General features: G+C 40.4%; 1 protein-coding gene across 2 annotated transcripts in view; it reads left to right on the plus strand.

Annotated features, from left to right (window-relative positions):
- GABRA1 (gamma-aminobutyric acid type A receptor subunit alpha1) overlaps positions 1–25,327 on the plus strand; it is a 254,921-nt gene extending 229,594 nt beyond the window's left edge. For both annotated transcript variants that reach the window (XM_040344730.1, XM_040344729.1), the window contains exon 10: positions 24,007–25,327. In XM_040344730.1, coding sequence (XP_040200664.1) covers positions 24,007–24,312 — 306 coding nt within the window. In that variant the 3' untranslated portion in view covers positions 24,313–25,327. The remainder of the gene's footprint in view (positions 1–24,006) is intronic.
- The last annotated feature ends 322 nt before the right edge of the window (positions 25,328–25,649 follow it).

A 25,649-nucleotide genomic window follows, 5' to 3' on the forward strand; every position in this document is an offset into this window, starting at 1 on the left:
CTGGATAAAGACAACATCCGCTCTGAGTTGTTCAATCTCTGGAAGGACCTAAAGTCTTTTAACGGCTGAATTTAATCCCTTTACATTGTAAGATAAAAATTTTACTTCTGTCATTTTCTATAACTAGATCATTTCCTACTGAACTTTCCATGATATTCCTTGGAAGCCATATTCCCTATTCCCTCCCTGTTTTGAAGAAGGAGATTCCTTCTCCCCTTCCAAACCCACCCACCCTCCTCTACACCTCCCCCCTCCCCCCCCTGCCCAGGCCGATACATCGCCTTTGAACCGTAGGGATCCTTGGTACCCCCTACCCGTCGGTTCTTATGGATGAGGTGGAGCACCTCATCCACTCCCCCCCGCAAAGCCGAATCGCATCCCTCGGGTCCGCCCCGAGGGCCATGCTGTTTTCTACTAGCTATTCGACCCATCCGGGTAAGTCCACAGCAGGCATATCCAATTTTCGGCAGAACCCTACCAGGTCCTCGGGAAATATTAATTTTGCTGACACCCCTTCTTTGTGGCCTATCAAACAGGCCGGGAATCCCCATTGGTAATTTATATTAAGTAGGTGCATCTGTTCCAGTAAGGGTTTTTGGTGTCTTCTTCTGGCCAGGGTTTCCCAGGCCAAGTCCGTGAAGATCTGGATCTCCATCCCGGCATAGGATAAAGGAGGCTTTCTTCTCAATTTTAGCCAGATCTCCTCTTTATGTTCGAAATGTCTGAACCTAGCAATAATATCCCTGTGCCAATTACCTCCTCCCTCCCTGATCTTCCCCACACGATGGACCCGTTCTAATTTGAGGGGACCTTCCGAGCCATTTTCGAGGAGGGGGAGGAACAGATCATTGCGAATTTTTCTCAAGTCTTCACCCTTCTCCTCCTTGATAGATCGTATTCTTAAATTATGCCTTCTGTTACGGTTCTCTTGATCTTCTAATCGGTATTGCAGCCACCTCTGGTTTTGTTTCAAAATCAGATGTTGATTTTTTAATTCAATAAGATCAAGGTCCTGCTTTTCTATCTTTTTCTTGGCTTCCTCTACTCGTTCTAACATGTGAAATAGGTCCGTTCTTAATGTGCTGATTTCCTCTCTTATTACGTTCTCCAAACTCTTTAACATAGCCTCCATTTCTCCCATGGTGGGGACATGGGAGTCTAGGCTAGGGTCGTCCATTTGGTTAGCTACGTGTTCAGATTCTATTGAAATGTCAGCAATTGGGGTTGCCGCCCCCCCCACTCCCTTTTTATTTGTCCCAGTTTTTTCCACTTTTTTTATCGGGCCTGGGCTCTTAGAGCTACCGTCCGGGGTCATGTAGTGTCTGATCGTACTGGTAGAATAAATCTCTTTAGGGATTTTCGGGGCAGCCCCCCTTGTTGACCTGTTCATATTATATTTCTTTGTCGTTCTGATATGTTTCCCCAGTTTGAGCAGGAAGGGGCCCTTTTTTCTTTTTTTTTTTTTTTTTTACCTTTTATCGGTAGTTTTTATAGCTTACTGAGGAGCTAGTTGCAAAAAAAAAAAAAAAGAGAAGAAAAAATGTTTTGCACCGGGTATTTCCAGAGATTTTTAAAGGTTTCAATGAATTACCCAGTACGTTAGGGTGTGTACATGAGAGGAGGATTGCGTACCCTCTGATTTGAAGGTGTTACCACCCCTGTTTGAGTTAGAGACCTTCTTTGGGAATTTTCCACTGTGAAGGACCTAGCAATCTTTGAGCAGCAACGAACCGGGGGGGGGGGGGGGTATTTCCACCTCCTTTTTGTATATTTTTTTTTTCCCCTTTGGGGTACGTAGAGACTTTAAGTAAAGTGGGGCTGCTACACGCTGTGTCCTGATATTGTCCTCTGCTCTCGGGTTTTAAATGCTTTTAGGGCAATCCGATGCACCCGGCAGATAATCTAGGTTAGACCCGAGGAGGTGGAGACATCTCTGATGTTGCCACTAATGCTCCAGTCCAGTCCCCCCAGTGATTTAACAGAGCTCTGCAGAGGTAGGTATAGTGTCTCTTAAGTGACTGGTACTTATCCACCTAGTCCTCAGGGGCTATTTCAACAGCGTGTATGGTCCAAGAACTTATAGTCCGTATATGCTTAAGCTCCTTGAGTGTAGCAATTTAACTTTTCCTTTTTTGTTATTTTTAGTTAGTAGCCAGACTAAATTAATAAAATGAGGCGGATTGGGTGTAGGCCTCTGATGTTTGCCAACTGTGTTCCAATACAAACCCCCCTCCGTGATTTACCTCTTATTTACGGAGGTAGATACAGTGACTCTGGGGTATCTGATGCTTTTCCACTTATCCCCCTTAGTCAATGTCAGTGTCAATGTCCACAACATACAGGGCTGAGACCTTGTAGACCATAAGTGCTTTAACTCCTGTCCTCGCTGTTAGGGCTAGGTCTCAGGATCCACACATTGTTACAATACAGTCTTGTAACAGTGAGAAAAGGGTTAATATTACCTATTTGCCGATCTTCTTAAAAAAAAAAAAAAAAAAAATTTCCACCTGGTGCCGAGATATCCCGGAGTCATTCCAAGCATCAGCCGACAAGCGCGCCGCAGATGGAAGCCTCCCTGCTATTCCTCCATGCTATGCTTCCCCTGCTGCCGAGGGGGAGCGGGGGGGCCGGAGGATGAGGGATTCCCGGAGAGCGGCGGGGGATGATGTGGTCTGCGGGGTGGACGGGCTAACCGCTCGGTGGACTCCCTCCCTGCAACGCATCCGCCGTCGCTGGAGCACCGCCGGGTCTAGGTCCCTCCATCCCCCGCAGCCGTAGCCGGGTCAGATCAGTATCGCAGGCTGCTCCTCCCTCAGACGTGCGTGCTTCACGTGCACCACGTCATCCCGCCCCGACTTCAGGAGTATATGAAATTTTAAACTGAACAAGTTATCTATGAAGATTTGGTTATATTATAGCTAATATACACAAAATAATATTTATAAAAGGGACATTTTAGTCACAAATTGAAAATGTAACTGAAATCCAAAACACATACAAATAAATGCCTAATTATTTTAATACTAGAAGAACCTAATGTGTCTTGTTAATTTGTATTTGCTCTCTAACTTCCATCCATCCATATCAAATAATATATATTTTTTCTCAATCAAAGGTTTTATTAAAGCTTATTACAAAACATATAATAAGGTAAATGTAATACGGGAACATACATCCATGACTAACAGTCGTCCCAGTACATAAAATGTAAACAAATCACAGCCAGATGCATGAGTAAACATTACACAAGACAAAAATATACTATAGAAATGTTATAAGAAAGAAGTAGGGAAAGGGAAGGTATTAGGGTAGGGAGGGGAGCTGAAGGGGGACGGAGGGGGGGGATAGTAGGAGAATAACTGATGTAGCCCAGAGGTAGTGGTAGAAGTGATATAGCAACATTCTATCTTTCAGTTGTGTAACATGACAACATAACACAGTATAGGTGTAAGTTAAAGTGGGGTTGGGAGACAGTTAGACTTCCCTGGTAGATGTACAGTGAAACAACATTATTTGGCATGTCATCTGTTATATACTTAATAGTTGGAATTCAGGAGAGAAGGATAGAAACAACCAAGGTTGACAGGTTTCATTAAAATTCGTACTATTCTCCTTTTTCGTGGCAGCAATTTCCTCCATTTTGTAGATGTAGTTTACTCTGTCCAACCAATCCCGGATTTTGGGCACATGAATGGTCTTCCAATGAAGGGGAATAAGTGTTTTAGCTGCTAATAAAAGATGTCTGTTAAGGGACTTTTTGTATTTGCCTATGGTGAGGGTATTCACATTAATCAAGCAGGCAGCTGCGGTAAGTTCTAGTTTGGTTTCTGTGATGAATTTAATCCATTTTCTGACCTCATCCCAGTACTCTATAATTAATGGGCATTCCCACCATATGTGGAGGAAGGTGCCAGTTTCAATACCACACTGCCAGCAAGAGTCTAAGGTTGTGGTGGACCACCTCCCAGCCCTCTAAGGTGTAATGTACCACTGAGTAAGAATTTTGTAAGAGATTTCTTGATATTTGGAGCTCAGAGAGCACTTGTGAGTCATGATACATGCCTTTTCCCATTGTTTTGCTGATATCTTAGTCTTTAAATCACTTTCTCATTTTCCTTTTTGGTTTGTATTAACCATATGCTGAGCATGGTTTAACCATGAATAGGCTAGTGAAGTGGTGTTAGCTACTAGGGATCTCTTAAAGCATAGATTCTCAAGGGGAGACATTGACAGGCTGTATGATGATCTATATTTGCTATTTGTTAAGAAATCCTTCAGTTGCAAATAGAACCAGGAGCCAGGAATCGGTTCATCCCACTCCGCCTGCAACGCCTCCACAGTTTTGACCTTTGAATCTGTTAGGCAGTGAAAGGCAGTGCAAGTCTGTATAATTGATCTTACTATGTCACTCAAGTATCAGACTTGTGATTTTGTTAGTTTCCTGCTGTATTCACTGACAGTTTTGTGTTTGCATTGATTGCATTAGATTCTCTGTATTAGAGATTCACAAAATGTTCCTTATATTTTTGTCCTATAAATTTGCATAAAGAACAATTAAAATGCAATTATTTGGAGACAAAGGCAAAACTGATAATACTTCCCCAAGATATAACGTTATTTAATTTCAATGACGGCAAGTAGAACGTTCAGGTCAAGCTATTATAATATACCCTTTAAATTCCTCAAATCCCTGCATGCTGTTCAACAGTTTGTACAGCCCTGATTTATATGACAACACTTTGATGAGTTCACCAGAATATACACTGAGGGTTTATTTACTAAAATTCGAGAGCGGGTGTAAAATCTGGTGCAGCTGTACATGGTAGCCAGTCAGCTTCTAACTGCAGCTTGTTCCATTAAGCGTAAATAACCTGGATGCTGATGCGTTTCTATGCAGAGCTGGACCAGATTTTGCACACTCCAATTTTAGTTAATCAACCCCACTTTTTCTCTTCTTTAGAGATATGTTAGAACACAAATATAAAACACAAATAAACTCTGTGCCCAAAAGAGGATACCCACATCTGTCTAAAATGTGTATGTATACCACTGCAGCCACCTTGACTATAGAAATTAAAACAAAATAAGTAACAAACTAGAAAAAAATATATTTAGTTTTTCCAGAGTTAGTGCTGTGTGCTCCATAATTCTAAAACAAAATAAAACACCTCATGTGATCAAAACATGAAAAATATCCATAAAAAAACACATTCTTAATGTCTAAAAAATTGTGTTCCAAAATGTCCTAAATTTTCCCAATTTGTTCCCAAAATTCTCTAAATGTACCAAGTGAGTTTAGTGAAACAACCACTCCCCACAGGTTCGGCACTCACTACTTTTATTTATCCCCCAATCCTCAATCCACACACAGCTCCATTGCCATCTTGTCTGGGGGACACAACAGTACTTGCTGAACCTGTGGGGAGTGGTTGTTTCACTGAACTCGCATGGTACATTTGGAGGATTTCCACACATAGATGAATAATAAACTTGGAAAAATTGTGGACATTTTGGAACACTATTATTTTGGCCATTAGGAATTTGGTCTTTATTATTATTTTTCCTGTTTCGATCACATGAGGTGATTTATTTTGTTTTAGATGATTTATGTTAATACATAGAGCACACAGCACTACCTCAGATTGGAAAAACAACAAAATATTTTTTTTTCTAGTTTGATATTTATTTTTTGTTAGAACACAGCTCTAACCAAAATACTCAGTAACAAGTATTACTATGTAATTGCCCATACCTCCTTGCTCATATTCTTTTCTTTTTGGTGTGCCCTTAATACAGTTTGTCCTCAAACCCCTTTAATGACCATTTCAAGTGTCAAGCTTTAGGTCACAGCATGATTTTTGAAAATAAGTGGCTTGTTTAATTTAAAAGAGAAGTAAAGTATATTTTCTAATTGCATATTTTGAGTTGATGTTTAAATCAAAAATAATCTTTGATTTAACTTTTAGAATTTAAAACATTTATTCTTCCATGATTACTTCAGAGAGCTAGGCAAAACTCTGAAGCAATAATTTTCCAAGGTTAAACAGCATACCAGAGTGCATTAAAGTGCCTTACGGTGGTGATATGGTGCATTATTAGTTGCAGCTGCTTGATTTTTACATGTAGAGCTTCTCAATACTATTGTACAAACAACATAATTATTCATTTTACTTTTCATATTCAGGTTCAGTTCACACTGCTGTGACCTGAAAGTCAGCACGACTTTGCCAGGCAACTTTGAGGCAACTTCGAAGCAACTTCAACTACTAATCTTCCTTTAACTACTTGCCGACCTGCCGCCGCCATTCTATGGCGGCAGGTTGACTCTCCTGTGCGAGAGCCCGTAGCTCTACGTCGGCTCTCTCGCCCCCGACTCCCTTGCCCGTGCCCGGTGGGCGCGATCGCCGCCGCGCACACGCGATCGCTCGTTACAGAGCGGGGACCGGGAGCTGTGTGTGTAAACACACAGCTCCCGGTCCTGTCAGGGTGGGGGAAATGCTGATCCTCTGTTCATACAATGTATGAACAGAAGATCAGTGATTTCCCCTAGTGAGGCCACCCCCCCACAGTTAGAACACACCCAGGGACATACTTAACCCCTTCCCCACCCCCATAGTGTTAACCCCTTCACTGCCAGTGGCATTTTTATAGTAATCCAATGCAATTTAATAGCACTAATCGCTATAAAAATGCCAATGGTCCCAAAAATGTGTCAAAAGTGTCCAAAGTGTCCGCCATAATGTCGCAGTACCAAAAAAAAATCGCTGATCGCCGCCATTACTAGTAAAAAAAAAAATATTAATAAAAATGCCATAAAAATACCCCCTATTTTGTAAACGCTATAACTTTTGCGGAAAAACCAATCAATAAACGCTTATTGCGTTGTTTTTTTTACGAAAAATATGTAGAAGAATACGTATCTGCCTAAACTGAGGGAAAAAAACGTTTTTTTATATATTTTTGGGGGATATTTATTACAGCAAAAAGTAAAAAATATATATTTTTTTCAAAATGTACGCTCTATTTTTGTTTATAGCGCAAAAACTAAAAACCGCAGAGGTGATCAAATACCACCAAAAGAAAGCTCTATTTGTGGGAAAATAAGGACACCAATTTTGTTTGGAAGCCACGTCTCACGACCGCACAATTGTCAGTTAAAGCGACGCAGTGCCGAATCGCAAAAAGTACTCTGGTCTTTGACCAGCAATATGGTCCGGGGGTTAAGTGGTTAATGTCGGATCCAAATAAGACTTGGAGGTGACTTCCATTAAAATCCATGGGCACAAGTTGGATAGATGTTGCCTTGAAGTAGTACACGGACCTTTTCTAAAGTCAAAATGACTTCAGTAGTCCTAATTAAGACAATTCTCATTGACTAACATGGGATTTCACATGTCATGCGACTTGGAGTCTCACAAGTCAGATCCTAAGTCGTGGTTGTGTGAACCCAGCTTTACTGTTTCAAGAGTTTTGCAAATATTGATATACTTTCTTTGTATTACATTAAAATAAAGTATAAATATATATTTATGCATGTTTTAACAGTTTTGTAGGTTGTGCAATTTTTGTTTTTACAGAGAGATTTATGTTCTGTATATTTCTATGTTTAGAGAATAATATAATACTGCATAACACAGACATAGATCAAGTATAAACCAGTAATTTTTTTTCTTTTAAAATAAGTGTCTGCAAAATATTAATCTGACATGAAATGTTTGTGCATTCATCATTAAAAAAAAGAAAAAAAAGTTGGCATTTTGATCATAATAATGTGCCCAAGTTGGTATTTGCACACTATTATGAGCAAAATGCAAAAAGATTTAATGGTTGTTCGGAGGTGGGCACTTCCTGTCAAAACTGCCAATAGGCCTTTTTAAATGATCATTCTTCTTCATTATACAGTATACTGTATATATACAAACGCATACAGTATAAATGCACTTTATTTTTGTTGAGTAAGTGATGTACTGTCTCAAACCATGGCCCTAAAGCAACTGTTGCTACTTCCCTGAACAAAAGGGGTTACCCCTAACAGAGCCTGTACCACAGATCTACAATCACTACACTAGCTCCTGCATCAGGAACACTGATGTGTTGTTTGCCAGATTTTCCACTGATCACTGTGTGTTTTTTTCTGCTGTCCAGTTTTTTATCAGTATTATACTCTATGGGGGGCTTCATAAACACACAGGGGTTTATTTACTAAAACTAGATAGTGAAAAATATGGTGTAGCTCTGCATGGAAACCAATCAGCTCCCAGGTTTCAGTTTTGTCAAAGCTTAATTGAACAAACTAACTTTAGGAGCTGATTGGCTACCATGCACAGCTGCACCACATTGTGAGTGTTCTAGTTTTAGTAAATCTCCCCCACAGACAGCATGGGAGGATTGAGCATCTGACACATCTGAAAAATGTTGAATGCTGGGATTGGTAGCTAAATAGTGTAGCAATGAAGATAACAACAATTAGCAGTGCAGTCAGTAGGGAAATACGTATTAGCCAAAGTTTTATTTTATTTTGTGAGTAGAGTAGATTAGGGTTAAAATCACTTTTTTTAGTACTCTGTGTGCACAATTAGGGGGATTTCCTTTCTCAGAACCTCTTGTTCTGAGGACAATTATAACAATTTCTCCTAACTTGCCTTCCATATGACAATAGTTACCAGTCCAGAAAAGGTATACAGACAGCAATACAATTAAAAAAGAAGATTTAACTCTCCTCTATTATATCCAAAACTAAAAAAGGCGTTTGCCTAGGTATAGATTTTGAAGTAGAGAGAATCACAATATACCTTAGAATGTACTCTTCTCTAGTGCTGCAAGAACGTCCCTTGCTCTGTCTCTTGCTGCTGCCATCTTCACCATGGCACCTACACTGTAGCCAGGAATAAAACAAGGGTATAGCCTGCACGTCCCTCCCCCCCACAGTATTATTATTTATTATTTAATAATTACATTGATTTATTTGATTATGTTTATGTATTTATGCATTTCTTTATTATTATTATTATTATTATTATTATTATTATTATTATTATTATTATTATTATTATTATTATTATTATTATTAATAATATTATTATTATTATTATTATTATAATATATTTGTTTAGAATAAGGGATTAAGGTTATGGAGTTAGAGTAAAGGTTAGGGTTAGGGGTTAATTTATTTTATTTGTTTATTTAGTTAATATTATTATGTAATTATTATTGTTTAGTTGTATTTATTTATTGCATTTGAGCAGAAAAATGTACAACAAAATACACAGAAATGCTCATAAACCTGCACATCGCATTTCTATGGTAAAAATAAACACTTAAAAAATGCACCAATCTACCCAAATGAAGCTATAAAAGTAGCTCCAAAACTTTTTTAAGCTTCAGGGAATGGAGCCTAATGCTGCGTACACACGACCGTTTTTAATGTCATGGAAAAAACAACGTTTTTCTCGACGTGATCCTTGTCAAGCCTGCCTTGCATACACACGATCGTGAAAAAAAAAATGCTTGCGCAAAGCGTGGTAACGTACAACATGTACAACGGCACTATAAAGGGGAAGTTCCATTCGGATGGTGCCATCCTTTGGGCTGCTTTCGCTAATTTCGTGTTAGTAAAAGTTTGATGAGAGACGATTTGCGCTTTTCAGTCTTTGTGCTTTTCAGTCTGTTACAGCGTGACAAATCTGCTATCTCAATTACAAACGCTAGTTTTACCAGACCGAGTGCTCCCATCTCATAACTTGCTTCTGAGCATGCGTGTTTTTTCCCCGTCGTTAAAGCCTACACACGACCGATTTTCACAACATGAAAAACGACAACGTGAAAAACTACGAGAAAAATTAGAACATGTTCTAAATTTTTAATGGCCATTTTTCACGACTAGAAAAATGCTCTGGAGCCTACACACAGTTGTTTTTAATGACCAATTAAAAAAATTGCATTTTTCTCGTCATGGAAAAAGGTTGTGTGTACGCGGCATAAGGGTCTGTGTGGATGGGCTTTGACATTAGTTTATGACTTTCAAAACCATTCAGAGTTCATTAACAGGTGCATTTGACTCACAGTTGATCTCATCCTGACCTGCTTCAGGAGAATAAAAGTCCATCAATTCAGATCCTTTAGGACCCGGCTGATTTAAAGCTAAATTTAAAGACCGGTTTGTTCATGCAAGGCTGTACCCAAATACAATGTATGTCCTTTTTTCCCACAAATAGAGCTTTCTTTTGGTGGTATTTGATCACATTTGCAGTGTTTGTTTTTGGCGCTATAAATAAAAAAAATCGAATTTCTTCATCAATTTAGGCCAATATGTATACTGCTACATATTTTTTGTAAAAACAATTAAAGGGGTTGGAAAGGTACAATTTTGTTTTCTTAAATAGCTTCCTTTACCTTAGTGCAGTCCTCCTTCACTTACCTCATCCTTCGATTTTGCTTTTAAATGTCCTTCTTTCTCACTTCCTGTTCTTCTGTCTGTAACTACACACAGTAATGCAAGGCTTTCTCCCTGGTGTGGGGTGTTGTGCTCTCCCCCTCCCTTGGACTACAGGCGAGTCAGGATGCTCTCTACATTGCAGATAGAGAAAGGAGCTGTGTGTTAGTGGGCATCCTGACTCTCCTGTACATATCAGTCCAATATTGCTTATCAAAGCTGGAAGCTCGAATAATTTTTATTTATTGTTTTTTTTTTTTTAGTTAAGTCTACTATAAAGACAATTTTTTGACTGCTTAAAAATAAAAAAAAAGTGAACATAAATAAGAAGCATAGTTTTTCACATGCAATTACATAATCTAGTAATTCACAATTTGTATTTATGATATTGATTGAAGTATGCAAAAATAACCCAGCGCAGTCAGCACAGAGAATACAATTACAATATGGAACTTGAATTTTATTTAGATTTGTGTTGCATACATTTGCAAATACTGTATGCGTGAAGCCACACTACTATACCAAGGCACTTCTGCAAAATGTGGTCCCTATATAAGCACCCAAACTGGGACACATATAAAAAAAAGTGAATTACCTTGATAGCAGGCTTACTTTAGAAGATGATCCCATGCTTCTTATAGACTTATCAGCACACAGAAAAAGACTTAGGGTAGATTTACTAAAATTGGTGCACTCAGAATCTGGTGCAGCTGTGCATAATCACCAATCAGCTTCTAACCTAAGATATATATATATATATATATATATATATATATATATATATATATATATATATATATAGTAAAGTTTGGGAGCTATAGCTCAGCAGGATTAAGTGCTTTTATTTACAGACACACCAAAATAAGTCTTTGCACAGCACACAGGGAAAACTATAACACAAAAGTCTGCTTAGCTCCAGCATCAAATAAAAGTCTGCTTGTCTTCAGCACAAAAATTAGTCAAAGCAAAAGCACATACAGTTTGGTCTTCTAATTTCAAAAGTCCTCAGTGTATTCCAGGACCCAACCGTGGCATCCTGTACATATACCCCTTATGCCTCAACACGGAGGTGTTGGAGGCACCACTTGACATCATACAATGGACTCGGGAGAGAGCATTGGCATTCTGATGTTGTCTCCCGGGACTGTGCTCTACCACAAAATTGAACTCCTGGAGAGAAAGGAACCACCTTGTTACCCTGGCATTGGTGTTCTTGTTCTGTCTCATCCAGGTAAAGGGAGCGTGGTCTGACACCAAGCTAAACCTCCTACCCAGGAGGAAATATTGTAGGGAGTCCAAAGCCCACTTGATGGCCAGACACTCCCGCTCCACCACCGCATAGTTTCTCTCAGCTGCCGTCAGCTTCCTACTAAGAAAAACCACGGGGTGCTCCTCTCAATTGATTTCCTGAGACAGGACTGCTCCCAACCCTTCACTTAAAGCATCTGTCTGCACTACAAAATCCTTTGTAAAATCTGGAGCTACAAGCACCGGATCTTGGCACAATGCTGTCTTAACCTTTTGAAAAGCTTTGAAAGCTTTCTCGGCTTCGGCATTCAACTTTATCATCACCGACTTTCTGCCTTTGGTCAATTCAGTCAGCGGTGCAGCAATGTGGCGAAGTTGGGGACAAATCTCCTATAATAGCCAACTATGCCTAAAAACGCTCTGACCTGCTTCTTGGTTAGGGGACGGGGCCAGTCCTGTATGGCTTTCACCTTACTCATTTACCAACCACCCATCCCCCAGGCTAATAAAGTGCAGACAAGGCACCAGGTGGGTCTAATTACCACCTCAATCTGCCAAAGAACCCATACAAACAATACATGCTAATCTCCAAATGAGACAGTGAATTTTATAACCAGTGAAGCCTGTGGCGAGTGATATCAGACAACGACCGACAGTGGCTTGGAGGCTTGGATTTAAAAATGAATTGTATGTTTGGCAGGAGGAAGTTACAAATGTAGCAAGCCTGTGCCGAATGATGTTGGAACATGAGCAGCAGGTTTTTTACAAAAGGGATGCAGGATAGGAAGCATCACGAATTGCAAGATTGCACATGATACGAAAAGGTTTGAATACTACCTGTGACAGTAAGCGGGAACCGCCGACAAAGACCATGAAGGGAGAAGCCGCAATGCACTTGCGATTGAATGTGCAGACTCACGGACATGAGGTGAGCTGGGAAGAGACGGCTCAGTGACGTATAGTACCGCACACTGAACTGACAAAGAGCATGTGTGAGTGGGCTGCTTAAATACCCTCCGGGCTCCTCCCATAAACTCAGGCCACCATATTGGCCTTCTAATATATATATATATATATATATATATATATATAAAGCCAGTATGGTGGCCTGAATTTATGGGAGGTGCCTGGGTATTTAAGCAGCCCACTCACTTGTATGCCTCGTCAGTCTACATGTCACTAGGCCAACTCTTTCCAGCTCACTTCGTGTTCATGAGTCTGTACATTTAATTACAAGTGTGTTGTGGCTTCTCCGTTCGTGGTCTTCATCGGCGGTTCTCGCTGTTTTTTTTTGTATCATATGCAATGTTGTGATTCGTTATGTTTCTCTTTCGTAGTTAGCTGCCTCTGAGTCATTGTCAGTCGTGTCCCAACATCATTAAGCACAGGCGTAGAAGATTCGTAGGTTCCCTCTTCCTTGTTTGTCATCTCATCAATACGATTTGTTTGTAGATCCAAGCCTCCAAGCCACTGTCGGTCATTGTATGATATCACTCGACACAGGCTTCCCTGGTTATAGGCACACACTCACAGCCACTCATTCACATGTTTGTCTTTTCCCTCTCAGGTCAGTTGGGTTCAGCTTGACCTGTCATTGTCATGGGCTGACAGCGTAGATTTCACCTCTGCCCCTCCGACACCCCCCTATGGTTCAGAGCACGGCAGCACTCAGTCTTTGAGGGGTTGGAGGCTTTGCTTTCTACAACTACCATCAGTCATTCACAGATGCAGCCAAACACTCTTAGTTCCAAGTCGGCTCCAATTGGGGCATCTTGGACACCAAAATTTTCTGCCACCACTTGCAGGCTTATGTCCCCTGCTCTGCCCCATCTGCCAATCCTCCACACATAAGGAGAATTGGTGTTCCAACACAGATTCCAGAAATCTCCTGACCATCACCCCACCACCAGTACTGCCCAGGGCATGCCAGCCACCACTCAGCATTTGCAGGTAGACAAATCAGGGCAGCTTGCCCAGTCATTAGGGGATGCACAGATTTGTAATAATTTCAACTATGCTCCCCCATGTACAACCAATACCATCTGCCTCACATCCTCAACCTAGCCATACAGTGCATCATCAGCATAGGCATGGGCACATGGCTTTCCAAGGTGGACATTTCGCATGCCTTCAAACTGTTACCCATTGAGCCGTCTTTGTAGTAATGGCATGACATCAAATGGAAGGCTAATACTACTTTACCACTAAACTGACCTTTTTGGTTCTATAAGCAGTTTATGGCTCTTCCTCACCGAGGGCAGTGCCAGTAGTCATCCGTTACCTCTATGACTTCCTGCTGATCGAAGGGCTTTGTAAACGCCCCTCTGATTTAGAAACATTAAGGGTGTTTGGCAACCTCAATGTGCCCATAGCGGAGCATAAATTTGAAGGCCTGGCCCAGTCCTTCACATTCCTAGGCATCGCTCTTGACATCCACTCCATGCATGCCAACCTACCTCCTGACAAACTGTCTCAGTCTTCACCATCTCACGAGTTTGCACCAAGAGACAGCTGCAGTCCCTGTTATTAATTAATAAATTAATTTTGCGATGAGGATTGTCCCTCAGGAGCATTCCTTAATTTCACGCCTCCTTATTTTCCTTTCCAGGCACAGGTCCCTGAGCAAGTCTTTAGGCTAGACCAAGCAGCTACCGTGGATCTGGCAATGTGGAAAAGGTGTTCCTCGAAAACTAGAACGGCATGTCTGTGTTCATCCCAGTGGCATCAGCCTCGTCACCTCACGTAGTAACAGACCAAGCAGCCTCCACAGGCTTTGCTGCAATTTTTTGCCCTGATTCGTTTACAGGCCCATGGCGAAAGAGCTCCTCTTGGCCCCCGGGGGTTAGCCAGATGTCCTACTTATTCTAGCTCCACCCCATCATTGCAGCAAAGTTCTAGGGCCACACCTGGGTAGGAAAGACCACAGACAACCTGGCCACGGCTGAAAATACCAACTAGGCACGTCCAAGTCCTTGGCCATCATGTCCGTCCTACACAGGATGGTGCAGATATATCTTCACTACAAATTAAATGTGCACTGTATCTACATTCTTGGAAAGTGCAATCTCGCAGCGGACACTGTCCCGTCTTAATTTCCTGTTGTTTTTCTACAGAAACCCAGAGCCTACCCAACCTCTTCTCCTATCCCACCTTGGTTACAGCTGACAATGGGCTGAAGGGCAATGCAACCCCACTCATAAACCAGTTACTGTCTCATAAAACACACGGAAGGCCTACCACCCCACCTGGAACACCTATCGCAGGTTTCTAGCCACATGCCGGGGTTGGGGACAGGAGACATCAAGCATGTCCTAGCCTTCATGTCATACTGCCACACGCAGTTGACTTTATCCCACAGCGCTATCAGGCTGTACTTAGCTGTAAACTCACAAAGTGGAAGCAGAAGAGCTTGGTATCCATGATGCTCCAATTAATGCCGACTTGCAACTGAGTGAGTTTGGCTGCTGCCTTAGCAGAAAATGGCCGATGGTAGTCGTAGAAGGCGCCTATGCTTGTATCCCAAGTCGACTACAGCATGGATGTCCAGCTCTTCCCTCCTGCTAGGACTGACTGAGCACAGGACATCTCTAAAGAGGTTAAAAGCCAGCACAAACTTGGGGATTGACAGCTTCCATTTAAGTCTGGGATCCTTGGACCTCCCCACCACCCAGACATCCCCCAGCTGTAGGAATTGTTCTTGAACAAGTCATGGACTGATATGAGGAGAGAGGCCAAGTTCATGCCCTTTCCCTCTAAAATGTCCTTCATAATGCTGACTGGGATGAAATGTGTGTTGATGGTAGGACTGCCATTCGTCAAACCTGTAGGTAGGAGTACTGTGACGGGGCTGTAACCATGCCCAGGGAGGCCAATTCTGGGCGCACCTCCAGTACTCCTACTTTTGCCTTGAGATTGGAGATGGACATGGTCATGCAACTGGGTGAGAGCCGAGGCAATGGACCGTAAGGATGCCTGCTGAGTGCAGGGTGCAACTGCTGCTGCTGGTGGGAACAACAGCCTGAACAGCTTGGCCTTCCTGGCTGTAGCAGAGAAGGGAATGTATCTACGCTGTAGTTCTGCAGTGAGCTTGGGGATGTTTCATCCCCTCAGAGACTGAGCTCTGCCGTGCTCTGAACCCCCAGAGGCAAGGTCCTTGCTGTCAGCCCGTGACATGGCTCCAGCTATAAGAAAAAGGGGGTATGTGTCAGTGAGAGTCAGAGAAGGCAGTGTCAGAGACGGCAAGAAGAGAAGAAGTCGAGGTATGCAAGAATAGATAAAGTTGTGAAAGATAGATAGAAGAGCCTTTAGGAATAATGATGAGTATCGTTGCCTTTCAGCGAACGCTTGATGGAGTGGAGATTTGGAAAACTCAAGGGTGCAGGGCCATCGAGATTGGCCAGGACGTGACTGACCAGATAGCCGATAGCTCGGGTGCCTAATCTACCATGCACTGACCTGTAAAACCAGAGCCCCAAGGCATGCTGGGATGAGAACCTGATGTCTGGTTGCAGCCTACGTAGGAATGTTGCATTCTGTAGTACATGACATATGGTAAGAATGCTAAAGCTTGTACTGTCTGCAACCGTTTAGCAACTGTGTCTGCGTAGGGGAAAGGCGGTGACCTTTTGAAGATAGCAAATCGATAAAAGAATGTGACAGTAGCTAAATGCCAGACGAGCAGCCAAATCGTGTATGTGAAGTCAACAAGGTGTAAAGGTGCCGTCATAGTGGAAACCGGAACACTACACGCCTGACTCAAAGCCCTGGAATCAAAAGTCCTGCTTGTCGCCGAGATTACTCAGATGACCAGGAAACTTGTAGAAAAGGTGACATGGAGGCCCAGGTTAAAACCTGGCATAGAAGTGTCCCCTAGACCACCCACCTTATATGTATGTATATGAATCCCCCTTTTGTTTGTTTTCTTTTATTATTTTTACCTGTAAGAAAATATCCAACCTTGAGCAGGATAGATTAAGCTGTGCTCAACTGACCTAAGATAGAAAAGACAGACATGCAAATGAGTGGTAGTAAGAAAGTGATTTCCGAGCCAAAATGATTTTAAAACTAAAAATGTGGGATAAAATACAAATATGTCAAAAAAAGCTGCTAGTCGTGTCACTCAATTTAGTTCATTCTAGTTTCGTTTCTCCCCTTTTGCCGGGACCGCGCTGTGATTGGCTGCCGGTCCCGTCAATCCTTTTTTGCCCATTTCCTGTTTTACCATTCAAAAGCTAGTGACCCAGTGACCAGGCACGCCCCCCTGAAGACGTAATAACGAAACGATCGTCGGCGGCGTAGCCTGGTCACGCTTTGAATACGATCCTCCATCGGCATTTGGCTCTAGCGAGGAGATAGAAGGACACACGCCGACACGCAAGTTGAGGCTGTCGCCTCCTATCTGAGCCTGCAGACCCAGTGCCGGGATGGGCACTTGTTAGCGTAAGTGGCCACTTGGCCCTGCTTTGTTTTTAACTATTTTTTAAATAAAAACTGGTTGCACTATGAGCTGTCTTTGTATTTTCATGTCCCATCTGTAAACCTCCTGGAGAGAGATAGTCTGTGACAACAGTGGATGACGCTTCATATGCTTGCAGGCATAAATCTGCATAAGCGATTTTGGCTTCCTTTTAATTAAGCAAGCCAATCGCTCTGGTAAGAGTCCATTTCTATCAGCACTTCCTGGGTGTCATCTTTTAAGTGGGGGAATAATCTAATTATATGCACATGATTTAAGAAGATTGCATGTTCCTCTGTTTTCCTCATTCAAGCTGAATTGTTACCATTTGGGAAAGTGTTAACCATCACTTTAGGATTACATGGACAGTGTTTATAATTTTTTTCCTTTGGACTTTTTTTGTCTCTTGGCTTTGGGAGCACCGTTTTTCTATTGTGTTTTGCTTATAGATTGGTCACCATTATACCTATTCATGGGTTTTGGCATTGTTTATATATTTATATTATAGTTTTGTTTATATCACCTGATTTGCAATTCCTACTGTGAGTGTTATAATTGCACGTTTTCATTCACATTTGTGTGCGTCTTTATTGGTGCATACCTTTTTTTGATACACTTGACTAAGGTCAACTTTATTGCAATAGCGCCCCCTATAACCCAAATATGCAAATGAGTGGCCATGAACATGTGCCACTGGTAGACGAGTTGCAATAGCATAGAAAGCATAGAAATTGGAATGTGTGTGGGGAGGAACCACAGACCATGCTAGTCGTGTGTCATGATCGTATGTTTGTAAAATGAGAACGGAACGAGACAACTTGTGTCAGAACTGCGAACCAGAGCATCATATGAGCTGCAAATGATTGCGAACGTACAAATGAGTGACTGGGTGCTTGTGGCAGGTTCCCTGAGGGGGAGGCCGAGCTGCGGAAGCTTGTGGTGTATGTGTAATACAGGATGTGTAGATTCCTGCCAAGCATTCAAATCGCTGTGTCACAGATGCAACTGAAATTAGAATCCGGCTGTTGTGGAGTATACGGTATAGACCTGCCAACTGAAGTGAGGCCAGCGTACTAAGCTGAATGTGGTGTAACGGTACCGACCCTGCGGGGTGCCTATGCATGAATCTGTGAAAATAATGAACAAGGCTGCAGAAGTGACAAACTATCAAACAAAGCCTGCGCCAAGTCATGACTCGGAGGCTTGCGAAACTGCGAATAAGTTTAGGTTTGCGTTGCGAAATAGGTAACACAACAAATCCTCAACGCCACTATATATATATATATATATATATATATATATATATATATATATATATATATAAAAATTTATATATATATATATATATATATATATATATATATATATATATATATATATCATAATACACTTTGCACCTTTACAAATAACAGTCCTGTTTATTAGAACTATTAAAAAAGAGATCACCAAACACAGGATGGACTGTGGGTATCTGTGATAGTGCAGTGCCACATCCTAGATATATTTAAACAACAAATATTAAGGGTAGACAAAAATGGACTTTGTAGGCACCAATTAAAAAATTACAATTACGTTTATTGACACAAAACCCAAAAGGGTTATTGGACAAACAGGAAAAACAGCACAATAAAATAAATTAGAACGTTAAAACAAAAGAGAGAAACCACAGTAGCAACTGCGGTAACAACTAAATAATCAAATAATAATCCAAAGGAAGGCATCAGATCTCAAAAGAGATGTAATGACTATCGTGCATAGTAGAACGCAGATTAGCTTGACGTGTTTCGCGGAGACTGCTTCTTCGGGAGCTAGTAATGTTTCTAAAAGAAAACAGACTATTATTGGTTTCTGAATATTATGAACATAAAAAATATAAATCAAAATAAATAGTAAAAAAAAAGGGGGGGGGGGGTTTTATATAAAAAAGAGTTAAGTATACCATGTGCATTAAAGCACCGTAGAACAATCAAAACATGCGAGTAGAGGACCACCAAATCTGTTAACCATAAAAGGACTGCATGCTAAAGGCTCAATGGGGAAGGGATGAGGGGACACACCAGAAAAAATGAAATAGGAAAGTGTAATATTTCATACCAACAGTATAAGGATGTTGATTGGTTGACTAACTCAATCCAATACAGTAAACCATCCATAACTGATCATAGGGAAAGCGATAATCCAAACGGAAGTGTGCGCTTGAAGAGGTATGGTACCACCACCACCAAAGCCAAATAATGGGGCAGGTCAACTAGATGTGCCTACTATATAAAGTACTGGAATATATTTGAAGATAGGTAGTTTTAAACAGGATTATAATAGTTGGTAGTATATTCAGACTTCCAAAAATGCCTCATTGATATCCAAGGTAGGACATATCTATCATGGACAAAAAAGAAAAGGAAAAAGAAAAGGGATTGGATAATCATGATAATAGCTGATTAGATCTAATAACCAAATTAATAAAAATAAATAAAGAATGTGACCAGGTACGTGTAAAAATAGCACATACCAGCCCCTACCTATTTATCAGCCACAGGATGGTAAAAAATGGCACGGCAGGCTGGAGGTGTAAAGATGGTTTAAAACCAATCTACAGTATAAAGAGTGTCACATAAAATTTGAGAGGTAAACCTGGGATAAGATTTAGCCAAGTAGGTTACCGCGACAATTGTGTCATTGTTGTGATATCTATTAGGGATAAAGAAAAATAATCACTAAATAAACTTGCTGACAGTAATGAGCCAGAAATACAGTGCATATAGCGTTAAGGGAGTACATACCACCAAGAGGACCATCATAGAAAAAAATCCGGTAAGAAGACCATAGGTGAAGGTGTTACCTACAATCCGGGCTGCACACAAAGCCTTATGTATGTGTCCCAGTCACGTGTGCAGCGTGAACTTACGCATCACGTGACCCGGCAAACACACAGGCGAACGAATCCAAACACACCAGCCACCCAGGTAACGTCAAAAGCAAAGCACCATAGATGGCAGCTATGTGGAAAAGCACGAGCATGAGAGGAAAGGAGAATGCAGCCAGCCCCACCTAGTGGCTCGAGTACAGCGTGCCGACAGCCGGAGCTGAATTCTGCCGAGAAACCCGGCCGTGTGTACACTTTCGGCCAAGGAAGACGACGAGTTCCTCGTCGAGCCAAATAGAGAACATGTTCTCTATTTCCTCGTTGTTCAATGAGGAAAGTTGGCTCGCCGACTCGGCGGCTTCACACAGAACTCGACGAGCAAAACGATGAGTTTTGCCCGTCGAGTTCCTCGGACGTGTGTACGGGGCCTCAGTGGTAATGTGGAAAGGCGTGGAAAAGCTACAACATGCTTCTGATGGGAAGTTATATATGTATGTGCTTGCCCTAGGGAAGAATGCATATATAGGAGCAGTCCATTTGTCTGTCCATAGGCATGCATGAAGTGTAAATGAACTAAAAAAAGTCAAGCTATGTTTTGTGTTATATAGAACATTTATACATTTTATTACACTGAAAGATTTACATTTTGAGTCAGAAAAAAGCTGCGCCCTTCCTGGTACTAGGCACCCCCTTGCCTACGGCCTCAAATATGTATATCTGTAGAGTGAAAAGACTGATAGCTTGAAAAGTTCTGGGGATTTGTGAGAGTGATATCACTACTTCACTTCTCACTAGTTTTTTGCTAGAGGCTCTGAACCTGTCTCTTCCAAGATGGCCACGTCCACACAGAGACATGGTGCAGTACAAGGGATAGTAAGTCAGTAATGGTGGAAGGATCAATTGCATGGAGATCGCAGGTAATATAAAGTGACTAGTCCAACCAGAAGACAATGCCATGAGTACTGCTTTTCCATGAACAAATGAGACCAAGGCATACGTGTGCAGTATAATGCATACATTTTGGGGAGAAAGGCTGTGTGGCTTAGAGTGGGACTGTACAGTGACAATCACCACTGGGTTGTATTTTTCCTAGTGGGGAATTGGGGGAATTGATTAAAGGACACAAAGGTACGGTTGATCTTTAAAGCTGAACTCCAATTTTCTTTTCACTAGAACTGCATGGAAGCATAGACCATACCCCTGTATCATGTCTGGGTTTATTTGATGTAACTTCCTTCACAGATTTCATGGTGAGTGGGATTGAATACATCCTAATTAGTATTCAATCCTGTCCAGTCACATCTATCGGAAGATTCCAAACTTCCCAATTCCTGCCTCACAGATCACAGCATCATTCAAAATGGAAACACATTCATACACAGCCTGTTCTGCAAGCTAGCTATGCTGCTGTTGGGTGAAAAGATCACAATTAGAATTGAGTCCTGCCCATTTAAATATGCTGACCAGTGTTAACAGGGAGAGTCCTACCCCTCAGAGCCTGTCCTTCCAGATCCCAGCTCTCTGCAAAGTGACTAATTTACATATGAGGCTGGGTTCACACTATTGCTAATTGGATACAGGTTTCCCCAAATCCTATTCGCATCAGGGGCGGATCCAGGGGGGCAACATGGCAATTGTTAGCTCCACCCACCTCCTTCCTTCATCTTCTCCACAGTGCAGGTTGCAGCGCAGCTTGCACATAGGAGGAAGAAGCAGTGAACACTGTCATCTGATGCTGCCCTGCCTGCAGACAGTGCAATTACCGGGACCCTGCTCATCTCCATTGCTCCTGCATGGGAGCCCCACCCCCCACCAGAGCACCAAAATATTTTATTAGAATTGAGTAAAAAAAATATCAATGTGTAAAAGTACAAAATACATGTGTGCCATTATTTATGGCTTGTTCAATGTTAACTCCTTTAGCTCTGGAAAGTTTTACCCCTCACCCGTTCATGACCAGGCCATTTTTTGCGATGCTGCGCTGTGTTACTTTAACTGAATTGCAATTGAGCAGTCGTGTGAAAATTTAGGTTCTTTTTTTTCCAAAAGTAGAGCTTATTTTGGTGGTATATGATTTAATTTTTTGTGATATAAACAAAAAAAGAGCACACATTTTGAAAAAAAAAGCAATATTTTTTAATTTTTGCTATAAAAAAAGTCTTCATCAATTTAGGGCAATATGTATTCTGCTACACATTTTTAGTAAAAAAAAAAAAAACAATAAATGTATATTGACTGGTTTGCACAAAATGTATAGTGCCTACAAAATAGGGGATATAGTTACAGCATTTTTATTTTTATTTTATTTATTTATTTATTTTTTACTAGTAATGACGGCGATCAGTCTTATATTTGTGTGCCCTTTATAGTTAGAATAGCACATTTCTTTTTCAAGAGATGGTTTGTAAGGTTACACTTTCTGCTGTACAACACTCTGTTAACTGCAGAGAGGAATAGAGTGTGGGCAGTGATAAAACAATTCCATGTCTCCCCTTTCACCACCCACATGAAGACCCAGAAACACCCAAAGTAACCCTAGGACCCACCCACATCAACTCCCAGAACTGGTATGAATGACTCCCATAGCCTGCTCTGAAACTACATAAGCTGAAAGGATGGTGGGACAGATAGTAACAGGACTGGTAAAGGAATGAAACAGGAAGTCAGAGAACTTTGAAATTAAGTCAGCCAGGAAGAGGAGTGATAACACAAACAACTGCTTTTATACAGCTAAATTAGGTAGGATACACATAAACTGACACTGGGGTTGTGATTCATTTACATGTACAATTCATCTGTTGTTTTGGAGAGGAAAAGTTGGAGTTCTTCTTTTTCCAAACAAGAAATTGTGGAATTAATCTAAATGTCCCTATGTAAAGTAAGGTGTTCCTCCTTTGTAGACATGTGCATTCGCTTTCGTCCGAATGCATTTTTGTTCGAATTTCAGGTATTTTCATTATAATTTTAACAAACGATAACGAAAGCACAGAAGACTAAAAACAAAAGATCCGACATAAACAAATGCTTTATTTTAGTTTTCATTGCGGTCGAATGTGCCTAACCTTAACTCTATTAGTCCAATATTATTCTACATAAAGAGAAAATATTTGACTCTGAGAGAAAAGATATGACATTATAGAGACATGAAGAAGAGTCGACATAGAGAGAAAAGATTCGACATAGAGAGAAAAGATTCGACATAGAGAGACATGAAGATTCGACTAGGTAGCTAAAAACATACGATCGCAGCAAGCGGACATTTATGGTGAAATGCTCTGCCCATAGGCTATAGAAGAATTCTAATGTTTGTTGACTAGTAATAATAATTAATAAATATAATTATTATTAGTCATACAACATTAGAATTCTTCTATAGCTTGTAGGCGGAACATTTGACCGGAAATTTACGATTGCGGCATCGTACAGTTTCGTTGCTCCGTCAAATCTTTTTTTTTTTAAAGATTCTGTCGAATCTTCTTTGTTTTTAAGATTCCGTCAAATCTTATTTTTTTTTTTTTAAAGATTCCGTCGAATCTTCTTAGAACATTCGACAGACACCATAAGCCTTTAATGACAGATTCGACCTTAATTAATTTGGATTTCGGACGAATGCATTTTTTTAACGAAAAACTAAATAAATAAAAACGAATTTCCGGAGTAACTAAATACATTTATTTTCGGACGAAAACGAAATTCTGAAACAAAATATTTCAGTGTGCACATGTCTACTCCTTTGTACTCTTTTGCTTCTGACCAAGGCTGTGATAAACACATATCACTTACAGGAATACTGAAGTTAAAATGTGTTGGTATGGTTTGTCTATTTTTAATATCCTTTTTCTTTTTTATTTCTTTATTGAAATGGATAAAGTTTTAATTATGCTTCCCTTCTATTCATTATCTGGAAGGATTGGCAACAGGGATCCTCTCCTTTAATTTTTAGTTCAAAGTTGAAAATCACTTGTTGTGTGTTGTTTTATTTTTCTAACAAGTTTTTGTTTTATCTAGCCAAAAAAGGTAAAGGATCCTCTCATAAAGAAGAACAACACATATGCTTCAGCAACAGCCAACTACCCACCCATAGCCCGAGACCCTGGTTTGGCAACCATTGCTAAAAGTGCAACCATAGAACCAAAAGAAATTGAACCAAAACCAAAACCTGCAGAACCCAAGAAAACGTTCAACAGTGTGAGCAAAATTGACCGACTATCAAGAATAGCTTTTCCTCTCCTATTTGGGACCTTTAACTTAGTCTACTGGGCAACATATTTAAATCGGGAACCAGCAATCAAACCATCAACACCACCTCAATAACCCATCAACTCATATCCATGTTCTGTCTTTTGCACTGGGAATTGCTTCCAGTATTTAAATCGGAAAATTCCTATTTGCCATATTACCTCTGTCTTAAGGAATTTGAAGGTTTGCGTATGAAACATAGTTTTAAAAAAGAAAAAAAATAGAAGAGGCCACTGCTTGATGCCACGGTACAAATATGTTGTTTGTCTAAAACAAGAGGTATCTGTGAATCCTGAACTGGACATGTGAAACTAGACAAGAGTTTAATTAGTAGCATGTCGTTGAAATACCTAGCAGATAGAGATGTGCCCTGTTCACCATATCTACAATTTATAGTTTACAGGGATATATGTTATATATTTAAAATATGACAGTAATATACTGTAAATACAGGAACTCTGTATTAAACACTACTGTAAGAGTAGTTCTTAAAGTTTAAATTCAATGCAAATGTTTGTTGTACACCAGTAAAAAAAAGTTGTTGACTTTCTGCATTTTGGTTACTGTTGAACTTCTTTAGTTCTTATATTCAGTCATTTATCCGTTAACATGGAAAAAGGCCAACTATGGATTATAGAGGTCTAAAAGTGGTTGAAGTGTCGAGACATGGTCATCAAGTCTTGCCATAATTATTTACTAGTGCTTGATGTTTTCTAATGCTTTAAAACCCATAATCGCACATGACTTAAATAAGAAGAAATGTATATTTAACAGAAGCATTCCCTTTGCAAAACAATCCATTAACCACCTGTTTCTTTTAGAAACACAATTAATATGAATAGTATGTTAAACAAGTATATTGGAATTTATTGAAACTACCCCAAATTCTACAAATGACACCGCTAGTATTTGTGTAATACATGCATCAATGTAGCCAAGATAGTTTGTTCTTGCTTCAAACATGCAGCCATGTACTTAAGAATCTCCTATTTTTTATTTATTTTTTAATTCGTTGCATATGTTTGGACTTTTGAAGCAAACACAAATGTTTAGTGATTTACTAAATGAATAAAAAAAATAAACAAATGTAGTAAATCACCTGTATAGCATTATTTATAACGTATCCAGACTAGACAATTTGATTCCTCTTTAACCAGTTCTTCAGATTAAGGGAGTGGGGGTTCATTTTACTTAGTTTTCTTTTCGAACCTCCTATTTTTTGCAGATTTGGCAAACCCTAAATAATTACTAAACCTTCATGATCCTCAATTATTTGTCTTTGCTGAGAATTGCAGTATTACAAATGGGAAGTAAGTCTTGTGTTTTTTTTCTTCTTTGACCATGTGGAAAAGAAGAGGCTTATTTATTCTATCGCTGTATTGAATATTATTGAAATTATACAGCTAAGTAGA

Source organism: Rana temporaria, chromosome 3 (genome assembly GCF_905171775.1).
Source record: "Rana temporaria chromosome 3, aRanTem1.1, whole genome shotgun sequence".
Classification (NCBI taxonomy): domain Eukaryota; kingdom Metazoa; phylum Chordata; class Amphibia; order Anura; family Ranidae; genus Rana; species Rana temporaria.